General features: G+C 40.0%; 2 protein-coding genes across 4 annotated transcripts; both read right to left on the bottom strand.

Annotated features, from left to right (window-relative positions):
* Window positions 1-750: 750 nt before the first annotated feature.
* Window positions 751-17,374, bottom strand: LOC114354776 (zinc finger E-box-binding homeobox 1). Of its 3 annotated transcripts, none has more exons than XM_028307335.1 (13): window positions 16,941-17,179; window positions 15,560-15,695; window positions 14,452-14,572; window positions 13,577-13,687; window positions 13,103-13,186; window positions 10,475-10,572; window positions 9,433-9,573; window positions 8,463-8,564; window positions 7,816-7,963; window positions 7,062-7,290; window positions 4,898-5,064; window positions 2,660-2,814; window positions 751-2,037 (listed from the first exon to the last, which is right to left on the bottom strand). In XM_028307335.1, the coding sequence occupies exons 1-13, from the start codon at window positions 16,967-16,969 to the stop codon at window positions 1,906-1,908; spliced, it is 1,653 nt and encodes a 550-aa protein (XP_028163136.1). In that variant the 5' UTR covers window positions 16,970-17,179; the 3' UTR covers window positions 751-1,905. The 3 variants fall into 3 exon arrangements, with proteins under 3 accessions (XP_028163136.1, XP_028163135.1, XP_028163134.1); XM_028307334.1 differs by lacking the exon at window positions 16,941-17,179 and adding an exon at window positions 17,225-17,374 and having other exon boundaries at window positions 752-2,037; XM_028307333.1 differs by lacking the exon at window positions 16,941-17,179 and adding an exon at window positions 16,024-16,226 and having other exon boundaries at window positions 752-2,037.
* A 153-nt stretch (window positions 17,375-17,527) lies between these two features.
* LOC114354778 (uncharacterized) lies at window positions 17,528-18,248 on the bottom strand. Its single transcript, XM_028307338.1, has 2 exons — window positions 18,033-18,248; window positions 17,528-17,936 (listed from the first exon to the last, which is right to left on the bottom strand). Exons 1-2 carry the CDS (start codon window positions 18,119-18,121, stop codon window positions 17,630-17,632), a joined length of 396 nt encoding a protein of 131 aa, XP_028163139.1. The 5' UTR covers window positions 18,122-18,248; the 3' UTR covers window positions 17,528-17,629.
* Window positions 18,249-18,454: the final 206 nt, after the last annotated feature.

The following is an 18,454-nucleotide window of genomic DNA, read 5'->3' as shown; positions in this document are numbered from 1 at the left end:
AGGTTATGTTTGAACCAAGATAGTCTTGGAGCCAACAGACTAATGTGTATATCAGACTTGGACATTATAACAAACGTCAAACGCAGAGTACGCGCAATGAATGCCAACATGCGCAGATTTTTGGGAAAAGGAGTGCCAATATGTAGGGAAGACGAAACTCCGCTGGTCTAATATGGACCCATGCATGGACTTTAATCATTAATGTATGAACGCGGCATTATAATATATGACACCACTATACTGAAATGATATCAATTGACACTATAATTTAAAAAACCTGACTAAATCCTCTAAATAACCATCAAATGACAACTAAAAACTTGTCAGAGTGAATAATGCCATAAAAAACGTCTGGGAACTATATACAAGGTGTTAGGTAAATGGGTATATGAGCCGACACTAGCCCATGTTAACATGGGCATATAAATGGTATGGTGAAGTCAGAAATTTGATATCACCATTTTAATTTTTTTAATTGTCATACAAAATAAATTTCATAAAATCCGATTTATATGAAAATAAAAATAATTAAAATGAAGCTATCAATTTTCTGACTTCACCANAAATGGTATGGTGAAGTCAGAAATTTGATATCACCATTTTAATTTTTTTAATTGTCATACAAAATAAATTTCATAAAATCCGATTTATATGAAAATAAAAATAATTAAAATGAAGCTATCAATTTTCTGACTTCACCATACCATTTATATGCCCATGTTAACATGGGCTAGTGTCGGCTCATATACCCATTTACCTAACACCCTGTATAAATAATAAAAAAAACACAAAGCCAAAAAAGAACAGTCAAAAAAGGAGATCAGATTAGTTTGATTTTTCAACATGCCTTGATCAATAAAATGTTGTAAATAAAAAATATGTAAAAAGTAAATAAAATAAATGTATGTAGATTGTTGTCAGTTTGCGGAATACACATTTTGATTTGTATTATCCAATATAAAAAATGAGCCAGTAAAAACTCATAGAATTGAATAAGGTACCACGAGTTATCCACAATTACATACTATGTCAAAATAGCCACAAGATTGTCGTACCCTGTTCATACGCCGGTGTATTTACATGTTTATTAAATAAATTTCAAGGATTTATCAAAATTGTAAACAAGTGCAGCTATCTTATTCTTAATCTCAAATCAATTCGAGTAATTTTGTGAAAAATGTTTACTTACAAATACGACGAAACAAGTCTTCGATAACTTATTTTACTGTACATAAAGCGAATCATGTGTTTAAAAGCTAAGTGTAATATTACCTTAGATCTATTGTCTTCTCTCTCTACAGTCCAACATCACTTATGCTTCAATACTGTCTCCTTCAAACACTTGTAAAAAAACAATTCCACACAAATTCGAGGGTCGATCCTTCCGTCATGGTCTCGGAATATTCTTAACACTTATCGACTTGTCTTCGTCGCTAATGAAGGTACCACATGTTTGCCAATACCCTGTTTCGCCTTATGGGAGTCCAAATCGCCAAGAAATTTTGTGGTGGTGCGGGCAGAGTCAACAAAATCTTGATTGCTTATAATCATTGATTTGATTAACGCCATGGATTTCTTTGGTGATACGGAATCTTCGACTGATCCAATCAACGTTATAGACTTAGCATACCCCAAATGTTTTTCGAGCGAGTCCTTCACTCGCTAGTTTCGGTCTCCGGACAGTCCTCCCACGTGTTAAGTATGATGGCGAGCGTTTCCAATCAACGTTATAGATTTGAAATGCATACCCCAAATCGTTTTCGAGCGAGTCCTTCACTTGTTACTTTCAGTGTCCGGACAGTCCTCCCAATTGTTAAGTATGATCGCGAGTGTCTCGTCCAGTTCGTCGCCGGGGCCCCCGGGGCCCGTGGGGCCCGCGGGGCCCGGCGGGGCGCGCTAGGGGCGTCACGAGTGGTCGGCGAGGAGGGCGTCGAGTTGCGCCTGCGTGTCCTGCGAAGCCTGAGCCGCTATCGTGGACATCACGTGCTGCGGGATGTTGATCTGAACGGGCACTTGCATGTTCGAACTTGTCGGGACCTGAACAAATGAAAATATAATTTAGTGCTTGGGCTTATATTCAGAAGCGGTGTGTCGGCACCACTACTTACGGCCTAACGACATACGTGAAAAGTACAAAGACATTCAGTATAAAAATAACAGGAAATAATATTGAAAAAATTCTAAACATTTTTACGACCCAGACAGGTGGCACATTATGAGATCGTGCTTCACTAACTAAAGCCTGGTCCGTGAGCATGTAGAATTTTGTCCAATGACCCCAAGCTACCCATCCTTATTAGGCGAGCGCGTAATTATATTGCTGTCGCGACTGTGCGACGGGCGCCCGCCGTGAGTGTGCGAGCGCGACAGCAACATAATTACGCGCGAGCGAAAAGGATGGGTAGCTTGGGGTCATTGGACAAAATTCTACGTGCTCACGGACCAGGCTTTAGTGATGTTTATATTTCGATCAACATGCTATTGCATTAGGAATTAATGGGATATTCCAGTTGCCAAGTGGTGTTCTAGTTTTTAATACTGCATACAGATGAGATGAGAGTAGCGCAGCGAGAGGAAATCTTTTGAGGATGCCTTTTTCGAGCACTTGACGTCATTAGACTGAAACGACGACGAACGACTATAGGAGGAGAGTACTCACATGTATGGTGATCTCGGGCAGCACAGCATCGGAGCGCGTGGTGGTGATGGCAGGCGGCGGCGGCGGCGGCTGCGCGGGCGTGTTCTGCTCGTCGCGCAACCGCTTGCTCTCGTGCGAGCGAGTATGCTTGCGTAAGTGGTCCTTGCGGTAGAAACCTGACGAAGACAACACCAATATTATAATCTTGAAATAAATATCTTTGGACAAACACTGAGTCATCTAGTCCTTAGGCTGGTTTTAGAGTCACGCTGACCGTCAGCGCTGACAGCCGAATTGTATGAATCACTATGTCACTCAGGAACGTTCCCTTCAATTACATACATATTGATCTGTCAGCGCCGACGATCAGCGAGCGGTCAACGCGATTCTAAAACCCGCCTTAACTAAGCAATACTTGTGCAGACGATAAATAATATAACAGCTGATCACTCAATTATTTTTTAGATCGGATAAGGTTTTTACGTACAGACTGTATAGGGGATACTCCATTTGAACAAATAATCAGAGTACGATCATCCTGTATTGTATTGCCGACCCCTGGCCGTTAGGCTGCGGTCTATTATAAACGCTGTAGACCTCGTACAGGGTCATGCCGTAAGCCGCGTCACAATGCTTACTATAGAAATGTGTTGTGGTGCCTTTCAGTCGTTACGGTCGGCGTACGGCATTGATAAGAACGTTTGATGCTGACGTCGCGTCGTACACCGCGTAAAGCGTTTAATAGGAGACCGTAGTCTAAGGCCTGGTTTCCACCAAGGCAGTGGCAAGTCACCAATGCGCTGGACCGACCAAGTTTAATTGGCAGTGGGAGACGGCGTATGTGACTGCACCAGACAGTCTGCCAACAGAGAGAGATGGCGGGAGATCGTGCGGAGAGTTGTATCCGCCTCTACAACCGATGTGAACAACGCCTCAACGTGACTACGACCGCTCTGCCAAGAGCGCAACGAATAAGAAGAAGTGAGAAGAAATAGGGCCTAAGCGCTCCTGCACACGACACCGCCGCCGCGCCGCCCCCGCGCCTTTGCACTGTTTATAAATACGCGCCGCGTGAAGCCCGCTGCCTCGATTACAACTGTCTACAGCATTTTTGCGCACGGGTTATGCATAGCTTATTTTTATTGCTTTAATACCTAGAAATAAGAATAACAACAAAAAATTGTTCTGAATTTTCTTTTATGTGTAAAAAATAGAAAAATTCATATCAATGAATGCATGAAACATGAACATAGAGATGATTAATTTGTTGCCAAATATATTTTTTTCTTTCTTTCTTTCATTCTTTCTAATTATTAAAACATACCAAACATACATTTAAGATTCATTCTCACAAGAGAAAATTTAAAATTGAGTCCAAATATTTATTAAAAATGAAAAGTTCTAATTTCCTGTCATGTTCCATAGAAGATTTTTCTCATAAAAATCTAACCCTATCATGCTTTCAGTTTACTGGCCTTGGTAACGTCGTCTCTCAAATCCCACTATATTTTGATGAAAGCGTGCCCCTTGTTCTTGCGAATAAGCCCCCATAATTATCTTTAAATATATCCCAATGAGAATGTGACGTGCATCTTTAGAGACATTCTACTATGAAGATGGAAAATTCAAATCGCTATAAAAAGCAAATATTTTCGATTTGTAATCGCACTTTTTTATATACATTTGCTTATATAATCAGAATATAATAAGTAAAATCCATGCGCAAAAAAAAAAATTTTTTTTTGTTGACCGGTGTTCTTGCCGAAATTATGCTTTGACATTTACTCGGCGCGTATGAACAGTGTAGAGGCGCGGCGGTGACGCGGTGGCGGGGTTGTATGCAGGAGCGCTAAGGCCTCAGCCTCGAGTTTAGCGGGCAGCGGGGCGGGAGCGGCGGCGGCGCGGGAGCGGCAGGATCTTATGCGTAAAATCAAATAGACCGGTTCTCGAAAACAGCGGCGCGGCAGCGGGGAGGGAACGGGCAGCGCACTCCTTCTTTTGCCCACAATAAATCGAGCGTTAGGAATAAATTTGAATCAAAATAAAATTGTCGCAAACAAATATCTCGACAACACAACCCCGAACACAACATTTCGCCGCTAAAGCGCCGCGCGAGCTGCCCGCTTGTTTCGAGAACGGGTCTGCGTTGCCCGCCCCGCTCCCGCGCCGCCGCCGCTCCCGCCCCGTTGCCCGCTAAACTCGAGGCTGAGGCCTAAGGCGTTTTCTTCCCAAACAAATAACCATAGTTAAGTGACTCACCCTTGCCGCACTCGCCGCACATCTCGCTCTTGACGCCGGAGTGGATGACGGTGTGAAGGTTGAGGTGCTCGCGGCGCTTGAAGCCCTTGCGGCACACGCCGCACACGTAGGGCCGCTCGGGGTTGTGGCCCAGCTTGTGCCGCTCCAGATGCTCTTTGCGCTTTAGACTGCAAAACAAAGGAGTTTATAAACTTGTCTTTTTTTCCGTATACTTCTTCGTCTGTCCTTAACTAAGTAATGTTCATCGTAATGCCGCGTAACTAGAGCATTGGTTCCCAAACTTATTTGAGACGCGCCCCCTTTCAACCATACAAAAAATATAATTCATGCTTATTCATGTAGGGTAAACCACCCATTCATTGGCACTCTACCAATTTATTGGCATGCTCCAGTTTTTTAAGAAAATTAAGGTTTTTTGTAACCAAACCTTATATTTTTTAGTAGAAATTGTACAGTAATATCATTTATTACTCAACTGGCTACACACGTTTTTTATTTTTTCAAACATCGCGGCGCATCAACCATTTGTTTGACAAACCGCGACCTGTGCGAAAAAAACAATCGAAATATTCGTTTTTTACTAAGGTAAGAGCCATCATAATCTTTAAAAAAAATGCAAATCTATTTTGTTGTCCCTATACATAATCATTTTGTCTTATTATTGAATATATTAACTGCCTTTTTAAAACATTATTTTATAATTTAACCGCCAACTTTTAATTATTTGTGGGGTGCCAACATTTGGTATGCGTAAAATCTGTTTATCCATTTTATTGGCACACATGCCAATAAAAGGGTATTTAAAATAATTTTAGTTTATTAAAAATTATACCTTGTTTGTCTCAAAATTTAGTTTAAATTGCATTTAAAATATTTTTTAAGGTTTTGGATACACCAATCCAAATGTTGGCCCACTGCCAATTATATAAAATCCATTTATTGGCACGGGTGTCAAACATTGGTTAAAAAGGTGCCAATAAAANCGAGGAAGAACAGCTTTTTGTTGACTGGATAAAATAAAAATCAGTAGCAAAAAAGTATTTCCGAAGAGAAAAGAAGATTTGATAAAAGTGTTTATGGAAAGTTTAAAACCATATTTAAATATAAGCGTTTGAACTGGTATGGTATGTTCCTATACAAATAAATGTTACTTTTCTTATAACAAAGGATTTTATTTTGTTTATTTCTATCATGAATCTCTTTAAAACCTCTACATAAGACCTAGCAGCTATTTTTCAGTCTTGCGAGAACAGTGCCAATAATAGGTAATTATCACTGCCAATAAAAGGTTTGGCTATGCCAACAACTGGTATTTTGAGGTATTTTTTTAAAAGGTACACTATATTGAATAAATGATTTAATTTATTAATGATAAGTACTTTATAATATTCTGCAAAGATTAAAAGACCAATATAAATGTTTTTTTCTTTGATAAAACATATTTTTACATGCAAATTTTACCGGTTTTGTGAAGTAGCTGCTTAAAGTGCCAATAATTGGGTGGTTTACCCTATTTCCTCCGCCATTTTCCGCAGTTTGGGACCGCACGTCACATCATTTTACCGAAGTCAGCCCTATAGCTTCGGCGCAGTGCCGATCACTGACGTTTGTCAACAAAATGGTGCTTGACTCTTGAGACAGGCTAAATTACACCATATTGTTACTGACATTGAGCATACATTTTTTAAATACCTTCGCGAAGTAAAACTTCTTTACATAGTACATTTTTTTTTTTTATGCATAACAAGGCAGGTATTTGACCACAATCTTATTATTATTCTGTGGAAATACATGATTTAGCATGAATTATCATGAATAATATTAACTACTTATTTACCTCTCAGTGTCTTGAGGCAACTTAAAAAAGTACATTCTGTGTTTTTATTATCATTTAGGCAGTTAAATACTGCACAGTATTTAGTACACAATTTTCTTTATTTTCTTCCATCATACACAAGAATACGCGTGCGTGAGTCAATGTTCGCTCGTATGTGAGGCCTTGTCGAATAGTATCCTGTAGGTGGGCCATCGTGCGTGTTTGTTTTTGATGTAAACTCGCGGAGATGAACAGGCCTGGTAGTACTTATATTATTCTGTGGTATACTCCATATGACCATAGTATAATAATGATTATACTATGGTCATACGGAGGTTGTAGACTCACCCAGCCCCGCAAATGCCGCAGATGAATCTCCGCTCTATTTTGTGCACGATAAGGTGCATTTCCAGCTCGGCCTTCTCCTGGTAGCGGGCGGGGCACTCGGGACAGCAGAACACGGGCGAGCCGTCGGCGCCGGTCGCGATCACCACCTGCCCCGGCTTAGGACGAGCGGGCCGAGGAGGTTTCTTCTTGTATTTCTTCTTCTTTTTGCTGGTGATACGGATGGTGCCGTCTGGAATATTGTTGTGGTTAAGCAATAAGTAGTATATTGGACGACTAATAACGAGTCGACAATGGATTTAAGAAAAGTTAGACTAGAGATGATGAGGATATTATAGATCCAAAATACTGGACTGTCCTATCTGTGACATTGACAGCGGGGCACCACCGTCAATACCGGATCGCTGGTTCCGATTTTTGCCATGTTGGAAACTATACTATAGTTGAACGATGGTGGCGTCCCCCCTGTCAATGAGTTTGGTGGGACAGTTCAGTTTAGGTCATCTATGTCGGGTTTACATGCTATTCCGCAGCGGCGGTGCCACTGCAACTGCAACTACTTTTATTTGGGTTTATATCGGGCAGCAGATGCCTTTGCCGCAGCGGCATAGTGTGTAAAAGCGCTTAATGGCGTGCATTTCAGCACTAGCATGGCACGGCACTCACCCTACTACGGTTACATAAAATAGTGTGGCACTCACCCTACTTTTGTTACATAAAATGGAACTTGCTACGTAGATAATAAAGTATATTTTACCTTCGCCCAGCACGGCCTCGGTGATGTCGTCGCGCTGCTCGTCCGCGGGCTCGACCTCGATCTCCACTTCCACGTCCTCGATCTTCTTGACCTCGCCCGGATTCAGTCGTAAGAACTGCTGAAGGGTTTCTGGCAGCGCTTGGGTTTGCTGGTTGAAAAGAGTTATGCTTAGATTCGAATGCAGTTAAAATTATATCATAATATCCTAGTCAGCGTCAAGTAGTTCGTGACACCCAAAGTAGCCAAAAAGTTCGCAACACGTCTTTGTTCTACATCTTTTTGAATAAGGTTGTGTTGATTTTGGCTACTTTGGGTGTCATGAACTATTTGACGTAAACTATTTGAACATAATAAGTAGCTTCTTCTCGCTGTTGCGCTGGCGCAAGTTTTGGTCTATTACAGAAAGTCTTACCAAAAGTATAATTTGAAAGAATCGGTAGTACAAAATTGCTTTTTTAAAGCCTATTTTGGCAGAACATAAATTACAATTGTCTGACCACTTTAAAAACAAGTAGTAGACGCTACGTAGACAGGCTCAAATAGAATGGTCCAGAGCGGTTGTGGTGACATTTCTACAGAAGTCTAAATCCATCAACGGGAGGTTAATGACGATGAATAAAAGAACAATAAACTGTAGCAAGGCATACCTGTGGCGGCAGCGTGTTGAGATACTTGATGAGGTCCTGCTGGCTGCTGCTCGTCATCTGCCACGTGGAGCTGTCGCTCGTCTCTGTGCCTTGTGAACTCTCCTGCAAACAACGCGTTATCTGTTACATCTCATGTTGGCGTAGCTTGATCTGCTATCTACTTCGAAGAAGAAATAAGTTCTTAACACTCATTCGTGTGTTGGTGTGTGTGACAACTTTGGTGACAGTTTTTAACCTTGGTAGGCTCCGAAGAAAAAAGAATGATGAGTAAGCCAAATTATAGTCAACAATGTTTGCCTATGGTGGTTTTAATCTCCCATTAGTCATAATCTTGCAACTACTTGCCAATATTATTTATGGAATATTTGCTTATTTATTGAAGCTAGAAATTATAGTCGAACGGTGAATGGGTCGAGCTGGCCGACTCGACATCCGAGGAACGTTCGCCGCTCGACTATTGTGGTGAGGCTACTCTTAACACAAACATATTTAGCTTAGTACGTGGGGCTAAACTACAGAAGCTCAAAGTTGCACAGCGTGCTATGGAGAGGGCTATGCTTGGTGTTTCTTTGCGAGATCGAATCAGAAATGAGGAAATCCGTAAACGAACTAAAGTCGCTGACATAGCCCGACGGATTAGCAAGCTGAAGTGGCAATGGGCAGGGCACAAAGTGCGCAGAACTGACGGCCGATGGGGCAGCAAGGTTCTGGAATGGAGGCCGCGTATCGGAAGGCGCAGCGTGGGACGTCCACCTACAAGGTGGACCGACGACATCGTAAAGGTAGCAGGGAAGCGCTGGACGCAGGCCGCTACCAATCGATCAACGTGGAAAGCATTAGGGGAGGCCTATGTTCAGCAGTGGACGTCCTATGGCTGACATAATGTGGGGCTAAAGGAACTAATATCGCAACGTGCTAAATAGGCATCATACATTTACTCTTTGGCATACATTTTATAATAACTACTCACGTCATCATTCATGTCGTCGCACTCCTCCTTGATGACGATGTTGGCGAAGGCGTTGTTGTTATTGTTACTCGTGTTGTTGTTGAGCGCCTTGTTGTCGTCCGGCCCGTTGATTATGATTTGCTGGTTCGGCATTATGAACACCTGGTACAAAAATAAAAGCATAGTCAATTTAGTTTATGTATTATCTTTATACTAATGAATTCTTCGTTCACTCGAAATGTATTAAACTACATACTTGAATTTGTATTGTCTTAATATTGGAGCTGAATAAAGAGTCTCTGTCCAAGTAAAGCAGATGATAGATGAGTAACAAAACACCCCTTTTAGAATAAGATATGTACTACGGGAAATGCGCAAACGCATACTATCCCAACTAATATTATAAATGCGAAAGTAACTCTGTCTGTCAGTCTGTCTGTCTGTCTGTCTGTCTGTCTGTTACGCTTTCCCGCTTAAACCTCGCAACCGATTTTGATGAAATTTGGCATAGAGATAGTTTGAGTCCCGGGAAAGAACATAGGATAGTTTTTATCCCGGTTTTTGAAACAGGGACGCGCGCGATAAAGTTTTTCTGTGACAGACAAAATTCCACGCGGGCGAAGCCGCGGGCGGAAAGCTAGTTTGTATAATAATAACAACGCTGGCTCATAGAGAAAAATACATTTGATAATTTCGACAGCTTTGACAACATATTCGTAGCACTTAGCATCTGAAAAGAGCCCGCTATACATCCTCGGTAGACACCGTTTCACATCTTCGCAGCACTCATCTTGCTAGCACATCTTTGGAGGAAACATCCACAATATTTCACAATTTCGCTATAGTCTGGTCTGTGAGCACGTAGAATTTTGTCCAATGACCCCAAGCTACCCATCTGTTGTGACTGTGCGACGGGCGCCCGCAGTGAGTGTGCGAGCGCGACAGCAACATAATTACGCGCGAGCGATAAGGATGGGTATCTTGGGGTCATTGGACAAAATTCTACGTGCTCACGGACCAGGCTTTAGTTACTTAACAAATGGGATTGAAGGGTTCTAGTTACCTGGTGCTGCGGTATCTGGTCCTTGCTGTCCTGCGGCTGAGCCTGCTGCGCCTGCAGCAGCTGCATGTCCTGCGGCACCGCCGTCAGCACCTGCAGGCCTGCCGACACAGTCACGTTCAACAACATGCCAGCTTCAACAATGAATAATGTTCACTAATTTTGTTTTTTAGCTTTCTGTATTCTCTGTTAAAAATAAAAAAAACTCGTGAAAGAATTATTTCGATACGTCAATTAGTTTCCAAGATATTGAATTTTAAAAGTGCGGGCGGCGGCCGGCCCGCCATTTTATGCGCGTGACGTCATATTACAGTGACTGGCTCATATTTGTATGGGTGGAATCTTGCAAGCTGAATTAAGACCCACTTCCAGGCAACCGATTAAGCTGAAATTTCGCAAACACATGTGATTTGGATGACCATGCAATATTATGATGACATGGAGCTGATCTGATGATGGAGCTGGAAGGTGGCCATAGGAACTCTATAATAAAACGACTTAAATCCATCGAGTTTGGGCTCGTTCGTTTTGTATTGATGAGTACTTTAATTCTATATAATAATCAGGGTCTAATGATGGAGCTTGAAGGTAATTCGCAAAAAAATGACACAATCGCATCAAGTTTGGGTTTGGTTCAATTTTAATTTCTGTGATGGGTCTGGGTGTTAATATGTATAATAAGTTTGTATTTACAAAAAAAAAATGTATTTAAGTATGTTTATATCCGTTTTCTAGTGAGCGGACACTGTGAATGTACGTCACGCGGGGTCACGTGACCGTCGGCGGCACTCAATATTTAAGCGAACTTTGAATGCCTATAAAATCATAACTACTGGGTATTTTTGAATGAAATAAAAACTAATGTATTTGTAAATGTAAAAGCCTAACTATAACATAGGTTTCAAGTGATTTTGCATACCTAGTAACATTCTCAATTAAGGCCTGGTATACACGGACAGCTTGAAACAGTGTACGTAGTGTACTGTAGTTTGCTATGCAGTCGCAGCTTGAAGCTGTCGGATACTAGCTGCTTCAAGCTGTCCGTGTATGGCGGGTTTAAGGGTTACCTTTTTATTAATATTTATTTTGACATTCTTTATATTGGTCTAGATTGAATAAAGATTTTTTATTTTCAAATCTAACCGATTGTTCGTTCGTGTCAGCCAATAGACGTCCACTGCTGGACTAAGGCCTCCCCCAAGGATTTCCACAAAGACCGGTCCTGCGCCGCTCGCATCCAGGCGCCTCCCGCGACCGAATGTTATTCGGTTAATTATTTGTTTTTACAATAAAAACAAAAGAATTTGAAAAAAAAACATTAGATTTATTTAAAGATTGTCAGTCTTACGTAGAAAAGGGTGAAAGCTATAGATTATGGTCCATATAAAACAATGAGCAAGTCCTAGTTTACTCACACTTAGAAAAATAAAGACTATGACTGGCCTGCATCATGATATTGAAGTTCAGTTGAATTTGACGAAAATACCAATATTCCATGAATTTGAATCCTGACCTTTAAATAGTGGAAATGCCAACAATTCAATCTGTGTTACTAACTGTGCAAAATTATACCCAATATACCATTACATTCAGTGACAAAAAACGGGTGCATATAAATAAATGCTAGGTGTAAACTGTTAAGTTTGGAGTCCCACAAAAACATAAATAGATTTATAGTGCTTTAGTGTGTTGGAATGTTATAATACACACGATTGACATAATATTAAATTAATCACCTGTTCTCGTCCTGAATGTACCTGAGATATAAAAATGTCTTTAAATCGAATTAATTAAGATCATTTGAAATATTTAATGTAAATCTTATTTTTTAATTAATGTACTTTAATCATACATTATTTTTTATATTAATTAATAGAAAAGAATAAGCACGCAATATAAAATTGTTAAAAATAGTTTTCTCAATGAAAGCTGAATCTCACTAATCTTTAGTCACGAAAGGCCAGTATTTTGACAAATTAGGTATCCGTTTTATTTCTCTGTCACGCAAGTATCCAAAAATGGTAACATAATAGACAAATGTCTACATTCTAGTGAATGTTCAGGATTTACTTTCACTCTTTTTTTGTTTATTCGAATCTTTCTTTATGTCCTTTGGAGGTTGTACAGTCAGCGTCAAACAGTTCGTGACACTCCAAGGCTAAAAGTGGCCAAAAAGTTGACAACACGTCATCTATCGATCTATACATATAAATAAAAATGAAATGATGTGCGTTAGTCTGATTAAAACTCGAGAACGGCTGGGCCGATTGAGCTGATTTTGGTTTTAAAATGTTTGTCGTAGTCCAGGGTAGGTCTAAACGGTGAGCAAATACGCGCGCGATATTGTTTTTTAGTGACAGACAAAATTACACGCGGGCGAAGCCGCGGGTGGAAAGCTAGTTTCGAATAAGGTTGTGTTGCGAACTTTTTGGCTACTTTGGGTATCACGAAATATTTGACGCTGATTGTACCATCGGCAACAGTGTTAACTATCCATTGCCTGTCATATCGTCTCGTTCTATCGCAAAGAATCGCCATCTGATGAGAGCGAGAGCAAAAACGGAAATGGATAGTTAACAGTGTGGCTGGTGAGGCCGTGTGTACGTAAAACTATATGCATAAAGTAAGTACCTTCAGGCAGAGCATTTTGTCCAATAAGTTGGAGACCGCCGGCTTCATTTGCCTCTGGAGAATACGCCACAGTGAGGACAGCACCTGTATTTTGAACATATTGGTCAGTAAATAAATAATTCCAGTCGCAAAATGTAATCTGTATGGCAAATTGAATATCTTAGTTGAAACAGTGCTAGTTGTTTGTGGGTTAAAAATAAACCAGTTATCTACTTATAACAAACACGCAAATGAGTACTGGTTTTCGTTGTCAATCTTCATTTTTAAAAGGATTTATTGGGCTATGGCATTAGAATTATAAGAAGTCTTATTATACGAAATAAATCAGAGGAACGCGGGTTCGAATCCCACCGTCGTTCGATTATTGTGGTGAGCCCACTCGCAACACAAGCTTATTTAGGGGCTAATGGGACTATTAGTAATTTGTGCAATACAAATTGCTAATAATCTTTATAAAAAACCTACATAACCTACCTTGCTGGAATCCCTGTATAGGTATTTGCATCTGGTACTTCGGCTGCTGCTGCGGCTGCAGCGTCAGGTTCGGACTGAGCACCTGAATCTGCACCGTTGGTTGAGGATCGCCTGAAATTATTATTTTCAATTCAATTCAAATTATTTACTACTTTCATATGTTACATTAGATTAGATGAATGAAGATTTATTGTGCTATTAAGTACTTTTCAACCTTTTAAAAGCTCTGTTTTTGCGCGGCCAGCTAAAATATTCGGATAATAATAGAGAGTTAAAACGCGTCATCTGGACCAGCTGCAGGGTTTGAACAACATAAGATAAACTCCATATTAAAATCGGTTATTCCATTCGCAAAAATAATTTCGAACCAGTTCAATCGTCCATCAAACGTTTCTATTAAAAAAACTAGGCCCGGAAATAGCACACGTTTCATAAGCTACAGAGCTTGAGCTTGTTTGGTGGAACATAGTCACGCACCTGACTTTATTAAGAGCATTTACAACAATAATTTCGAATTAAGTTTTTAAATCTAGGCCCGGCAATGCCAGACGTTACATAAGCCATCGAGGTTGTTAGTGAGACATGTCATCTATCACGCACCTGGCTTTTTAAGAGCATTCACAAAAATAATTCCAAACCATCGAAGTTCAATCGTCCATCAATCGTTTCTATTAACGAATCTAGGTCTGGCAATGTCAGACGTTTCATAAGCCACAGAGGTTGTTTAGTGGCACGTTATCTGTCACGCACATGGCTTTTTAAGAGCATTCACAACAATAACTTTGAACCAAGTTCAATCGTTTCTATTAACGAATCTAGGTCCGGCAATGTCAGACGTTTCATCACACATCACAGAGGTTGTTACATTCACACACCTGGCTTGGCGCCAGGCAGCGCGATGGGCACAGAGATGAGGTGCGGCGCCGCCTGCAGCTGGCCGTCCAACGTCCGAACGTACTGCACGCCCTCGCCTAGACCACCCACCATGCCTACCACCTGGAAAAAAATAACACATGAAACAAGGAGTTTGAATACAGTCTCTTTTAAAAATAGAAGGAGTTTCTTTATTATGGAGCATTTTTCAATATGTATTTTTTTTTATGAGTTAGCCAGTGGCACCAACTTGTGAGCGCTAAAGTGGTAGGAGGACTATCGCATTTGCACTCATAAAGATGGCGCCACTGTAGAGTAAGGTCCTGTCAATCGCCAGGGGTGCAAACTGTTAAGTATAAAAACGATAGCCCTCATTATGGAGCATGGAGTTTCAATGTGTAGTTTCTTTTTTAATTGGATGCTCACGAAGCAAGGAGTTTTTTTAAATTGAGATATACTCACGAAGCAAAGAGGTTTTAGGAGTCTCTTTTATAGCAAGGATAAACTCCTCCTCCTTTAAATACGAGAAGGCTCTTTATGAATAGAATTTTAAGAGTAAAAACGTTTATGCAGTGCTTTCTACCACTGAATAGACTTTACTAGGATAAACTCCTCCTCCTATAAATACGAGAAGGCTCTTTGTGAATTTATGAGTACAAACGTTCAAGCAGTGAGTTCTACTACTGAATAGGCTTCACTAATGTTATTGAGGTAAAAAAATATGTGAGTGAAATTCGTTTTATTTTAAACAAAAAACCTGAAAGCTTCTGCCCTTACTTATGTGTATTGTCAACTGTGGGAACTAAGCAAATGCATATTCTTGAAAGGGTGTCCGTTTATTATAATTAAGATATTTATTACTGCCTCAATGTCATAATGGCTATTTTAATTGGACTATTATTCGAAGACTCATATTGTGAGTTATTTAGGCTAGGTTGCACCATCTTACTTTAACTTTGACAAACGTCAAAAATCTGTCAAACTCCATACAAAAACACCGGTTAAAATTATGATCAAAGTTTGGTGGTGCAACTCAGCCTTATATTGTGTGTCGCTTCATAATTTCAATCAATAAATGTAAAGAAGATGATGAGAAATTAAATTAATTACCTGTTGCAATGTATTTCCATTATTTGAAACATTTTGCTGTATCTTGGTCACAGGCAGTTGACCGCTGGTAGTAACAAAGTGGGTGCCCGTGGCACCCACCGTTGAATAAGCAAAGTTCATCTCAGATTCCTCTTCACTGTGAACAAAGTGCATAATTTTACTAACAATGTATAAAATTTTTAGTCTATTGGATAAGGAAAATGTTCAAAAACTTTTCTTTCTAATTATTTGCACACCAAAGATGCAAAACAATCTGCAAAAGTGAAAGTGATAATCATTATTGCCTGGATTTAATGCAAAATCATCACTTTCCACTACATCGTTACATAATATTTTCTAGATCAAGTATCTAATAAATTGATGATCATGAGTAAAACTTTGTTCGCCAACTCAGATTGTTATGGTATCATTGTTTAAAAAAAGAAGCCAACATCTGCAAAAAAAGAACTTATGCAACATCATACCAAGAGGCATCCTCTCTACTAGGCATTTTCTGCATGTCGCACATCGTACGCCTTCGCGCCGAGCGGGAGAAAAACAAAACAAAAAACACAATCCCACTTTGGTCACGCACAAACCACCCGGTACCCCCACATCCCGCGTCCCACCACTACACGGGACTACGGCCGGCACAGGGACACGATGGTAGGGCGCAGACCACTACCGACTACCAAGCACACCACACTAGAATTAATTCAACGACGGTGAGAGGCGAAAGATGATCGCGCACTAAGAAAGTAGGTTAAAGAAAGTTTTTTATGCTCAGCCGATAGTCAACCAGCAAGTTTGTTATACACACTGCCAGACAATTGGAGTGTATGTATGTGCATGTTGCTCTAACGTGATCCTCACTTTCTCTTTGCTGTACTTTCACAAGACAGAGGTGTGGTTGTGGTTCAGTGCCTGCGAGGAGCCTGATTGGGTAATAGCCTGCTCGTTGCCTTAAACGATTTGAGTATCAACCAATATTTTATTTTTATTATAAAATTTGATAGATTAATTAACGAGTGGAACTTAATAGTTGGAGTATAATTAGCTGTGAGTTGCAACATTGTATTTTAGAAAGTTTCATTGAGGTCATTGCCATAAAATCTAAACTAATGATGCAGATATTTTGTTTGTGTTTGTGGTGATTAATAATGAAAATTAGGTCAAAAGTTTTTCTTTTGAACACAAATGTTAGGAATTGCAACAAAGATATTGAATGTAAATATTGAATGTTTGGTAAATGAAGACAAAGGATTGCAAACAATATGGCCGGATGGTTAGGCTTAGTTACGCAATTATCTTGTAGCATCTAAAAAGTAATTCATAAGTTTTGAAGGGATATCGTTAGGTCGTGGGCGGAACCAGACAGATATCGAAGGTTGTTCACCCCTACCAGTTCAATTTGCCCCGCTGAGCGTCCATCACGCACGGCGCGACGCATCCCCACCAAGGTGCGGGATCCCCTCCATGTGCCTCCGACACCAAATCACTCCCGCTCCCGACTCCTTCCTCCACCGGCAGGAAAATCGCGAGAGGAGGGGTGGCTCGGTCCTCGCGGCACTCTCTCGACAGCGCTCCGGCCGCCACGCGCCCGCGTAACGGTAAAAAGAAGTACCGCTTTGCAAAATAGGGTCACGGATAAAATCACACGTAAACAAATCAAGTTGATACACTTACCTTAAATTTTAATTTTCACTATACACAAATGTTTAACAACTTCCAGAAATGTTATTTTTCTTTGGATTCATATTTTCTGTGATCACAACAAACACCACAGCCCCTTCTCTTTTACCTTTTACAACAAAATGAAATCGGCCATTGTTGTTTAGACGTTACTAAAATTTATCACCAGATGGCGTACCGATAGCTTGTACATGATTGGTTGAAATTGTTCACATTTTGACATAATGAATCATGGCATTTTTTTGTGGAGAAGATGGCAATTTTTATGGAGAAGAAATAAAAAGGAAAGAACCCTTATTTTCTTCAAGACTTTTATTACAAATATTTATTTTAAATACACGCTAATACAATAGGCACAACAAAATAAAGGTACACAAGTCTTAAGTCTAAATTACACATCTAAAATGGAAACTGTTGCCCAGATCTTTGAATCCTCTCTAAATGTAACTCAAATAACAACTTATTTTCGTAGAAATAACTGCTTTGAGATGAACTGACCCCTGGGTCATAACTTGGTCTTCTATCAGAATCCGACGACGAGCTGGGTGAAGACATACCAGCCTCCCCATTGATACCATTAACTTGACTAGAATTATGGTTTTGAGAAACAACACTTGTTGAGGATAGATTGTTGTTTATATGCAAATTATTAATTCTCTTCGATAGTGGCATAAATTCACATGTATCATCTTCACGGGATCTTTTCCTGAAAGTAGGGAACAATTAAATACACTAGTTTTTGTAAGTACATAAACAAACAATGAGGGTTAGAACATCATCATTCTTTGATTGAGGTAGGTACCTATTTTCTGTCATATTCCTGAAGAAATAATTTCCATTGCTACCAAAACTGGTATTCCAATTCAAAGCAGATTCTTCTCCAAACGTCATCTGTCCACAGGTTCGTCTGAAGCAGTCTGAAGATTGATCAAAGTTTGATAATTTTAGCTGACAAAATTTGATACACCAAGAAATGAAAATGACAGCCCTTGACACACTACGCAAAAGCAGCTGTTTATTTTTTTTTCTTTGTAGGCAGCCAGCCAGTAACGCCATCTGTCATTTTGCCTTACAACAAAATGTTTCTAGTGGTAAAACAAAACGCGTTTAGATATAATATTAATCAAAAGGCTGCAGTACAGTAAGTAATAATTTCGTTATAATTTTCTTCTACATATAAATAACTTAGGTTACTTTATGAATAAAATTTACAATGAATATTAT

Source organism: Ostrinia furnacalis, unplaced genomic scaffold (assembly GCF_004193835.3).
Source record: "Ostrinia furnacalis isolate ACB-3 unplaced genomic scaffold, ASM419383v2 OfSCF2162, whole genome shotgun sequence".
NCBI lineage: Eukaryota > Metazoa > Arthropoda > Insecta > Lepidoptera > Crambidae > Ostrinia > Ostrinia furnacalis.
This window is presented reverse-complemented; position numbering and strand designations above follow the sequence as displayed.

Coding starts and splice junctions, on each gene's coding strand:
- LOC114354776 (XM_028307333.1), bottom strand. CDS start 16,067: ATGTGCGACATGCAGAAAATGCCTAGTAGAGAGGATGCCTCTTG. Junction 9,574..10,474: donor ACCAGATACCGCAGCACCAG/GTAACTAGAACC, acceptor TTTTTGTACCAG/GTGTTCATAATGCCGAACCA. Junction 2,038..2,659: donor TGCCCGAGATCACCATACAT/GTGAGTACTCTC, acceptor TCATTTGTTCAG/GTCCCGACAAGTTCGAACAT.
- LOC114354778 (XM_028307338.1), bottom strand. CDS start 18,121: ATGACGTTTGGAGAAGAATCTGCTTTGAATTGGAATACCAGTTTTGGT. Junction 17,937..18,032: donor AGGAATATGACAGAAAATAG/GTACCTACCTCA, acceptor CCCTACTTTCAG/GAAAAGATCCCGTGAAGATG.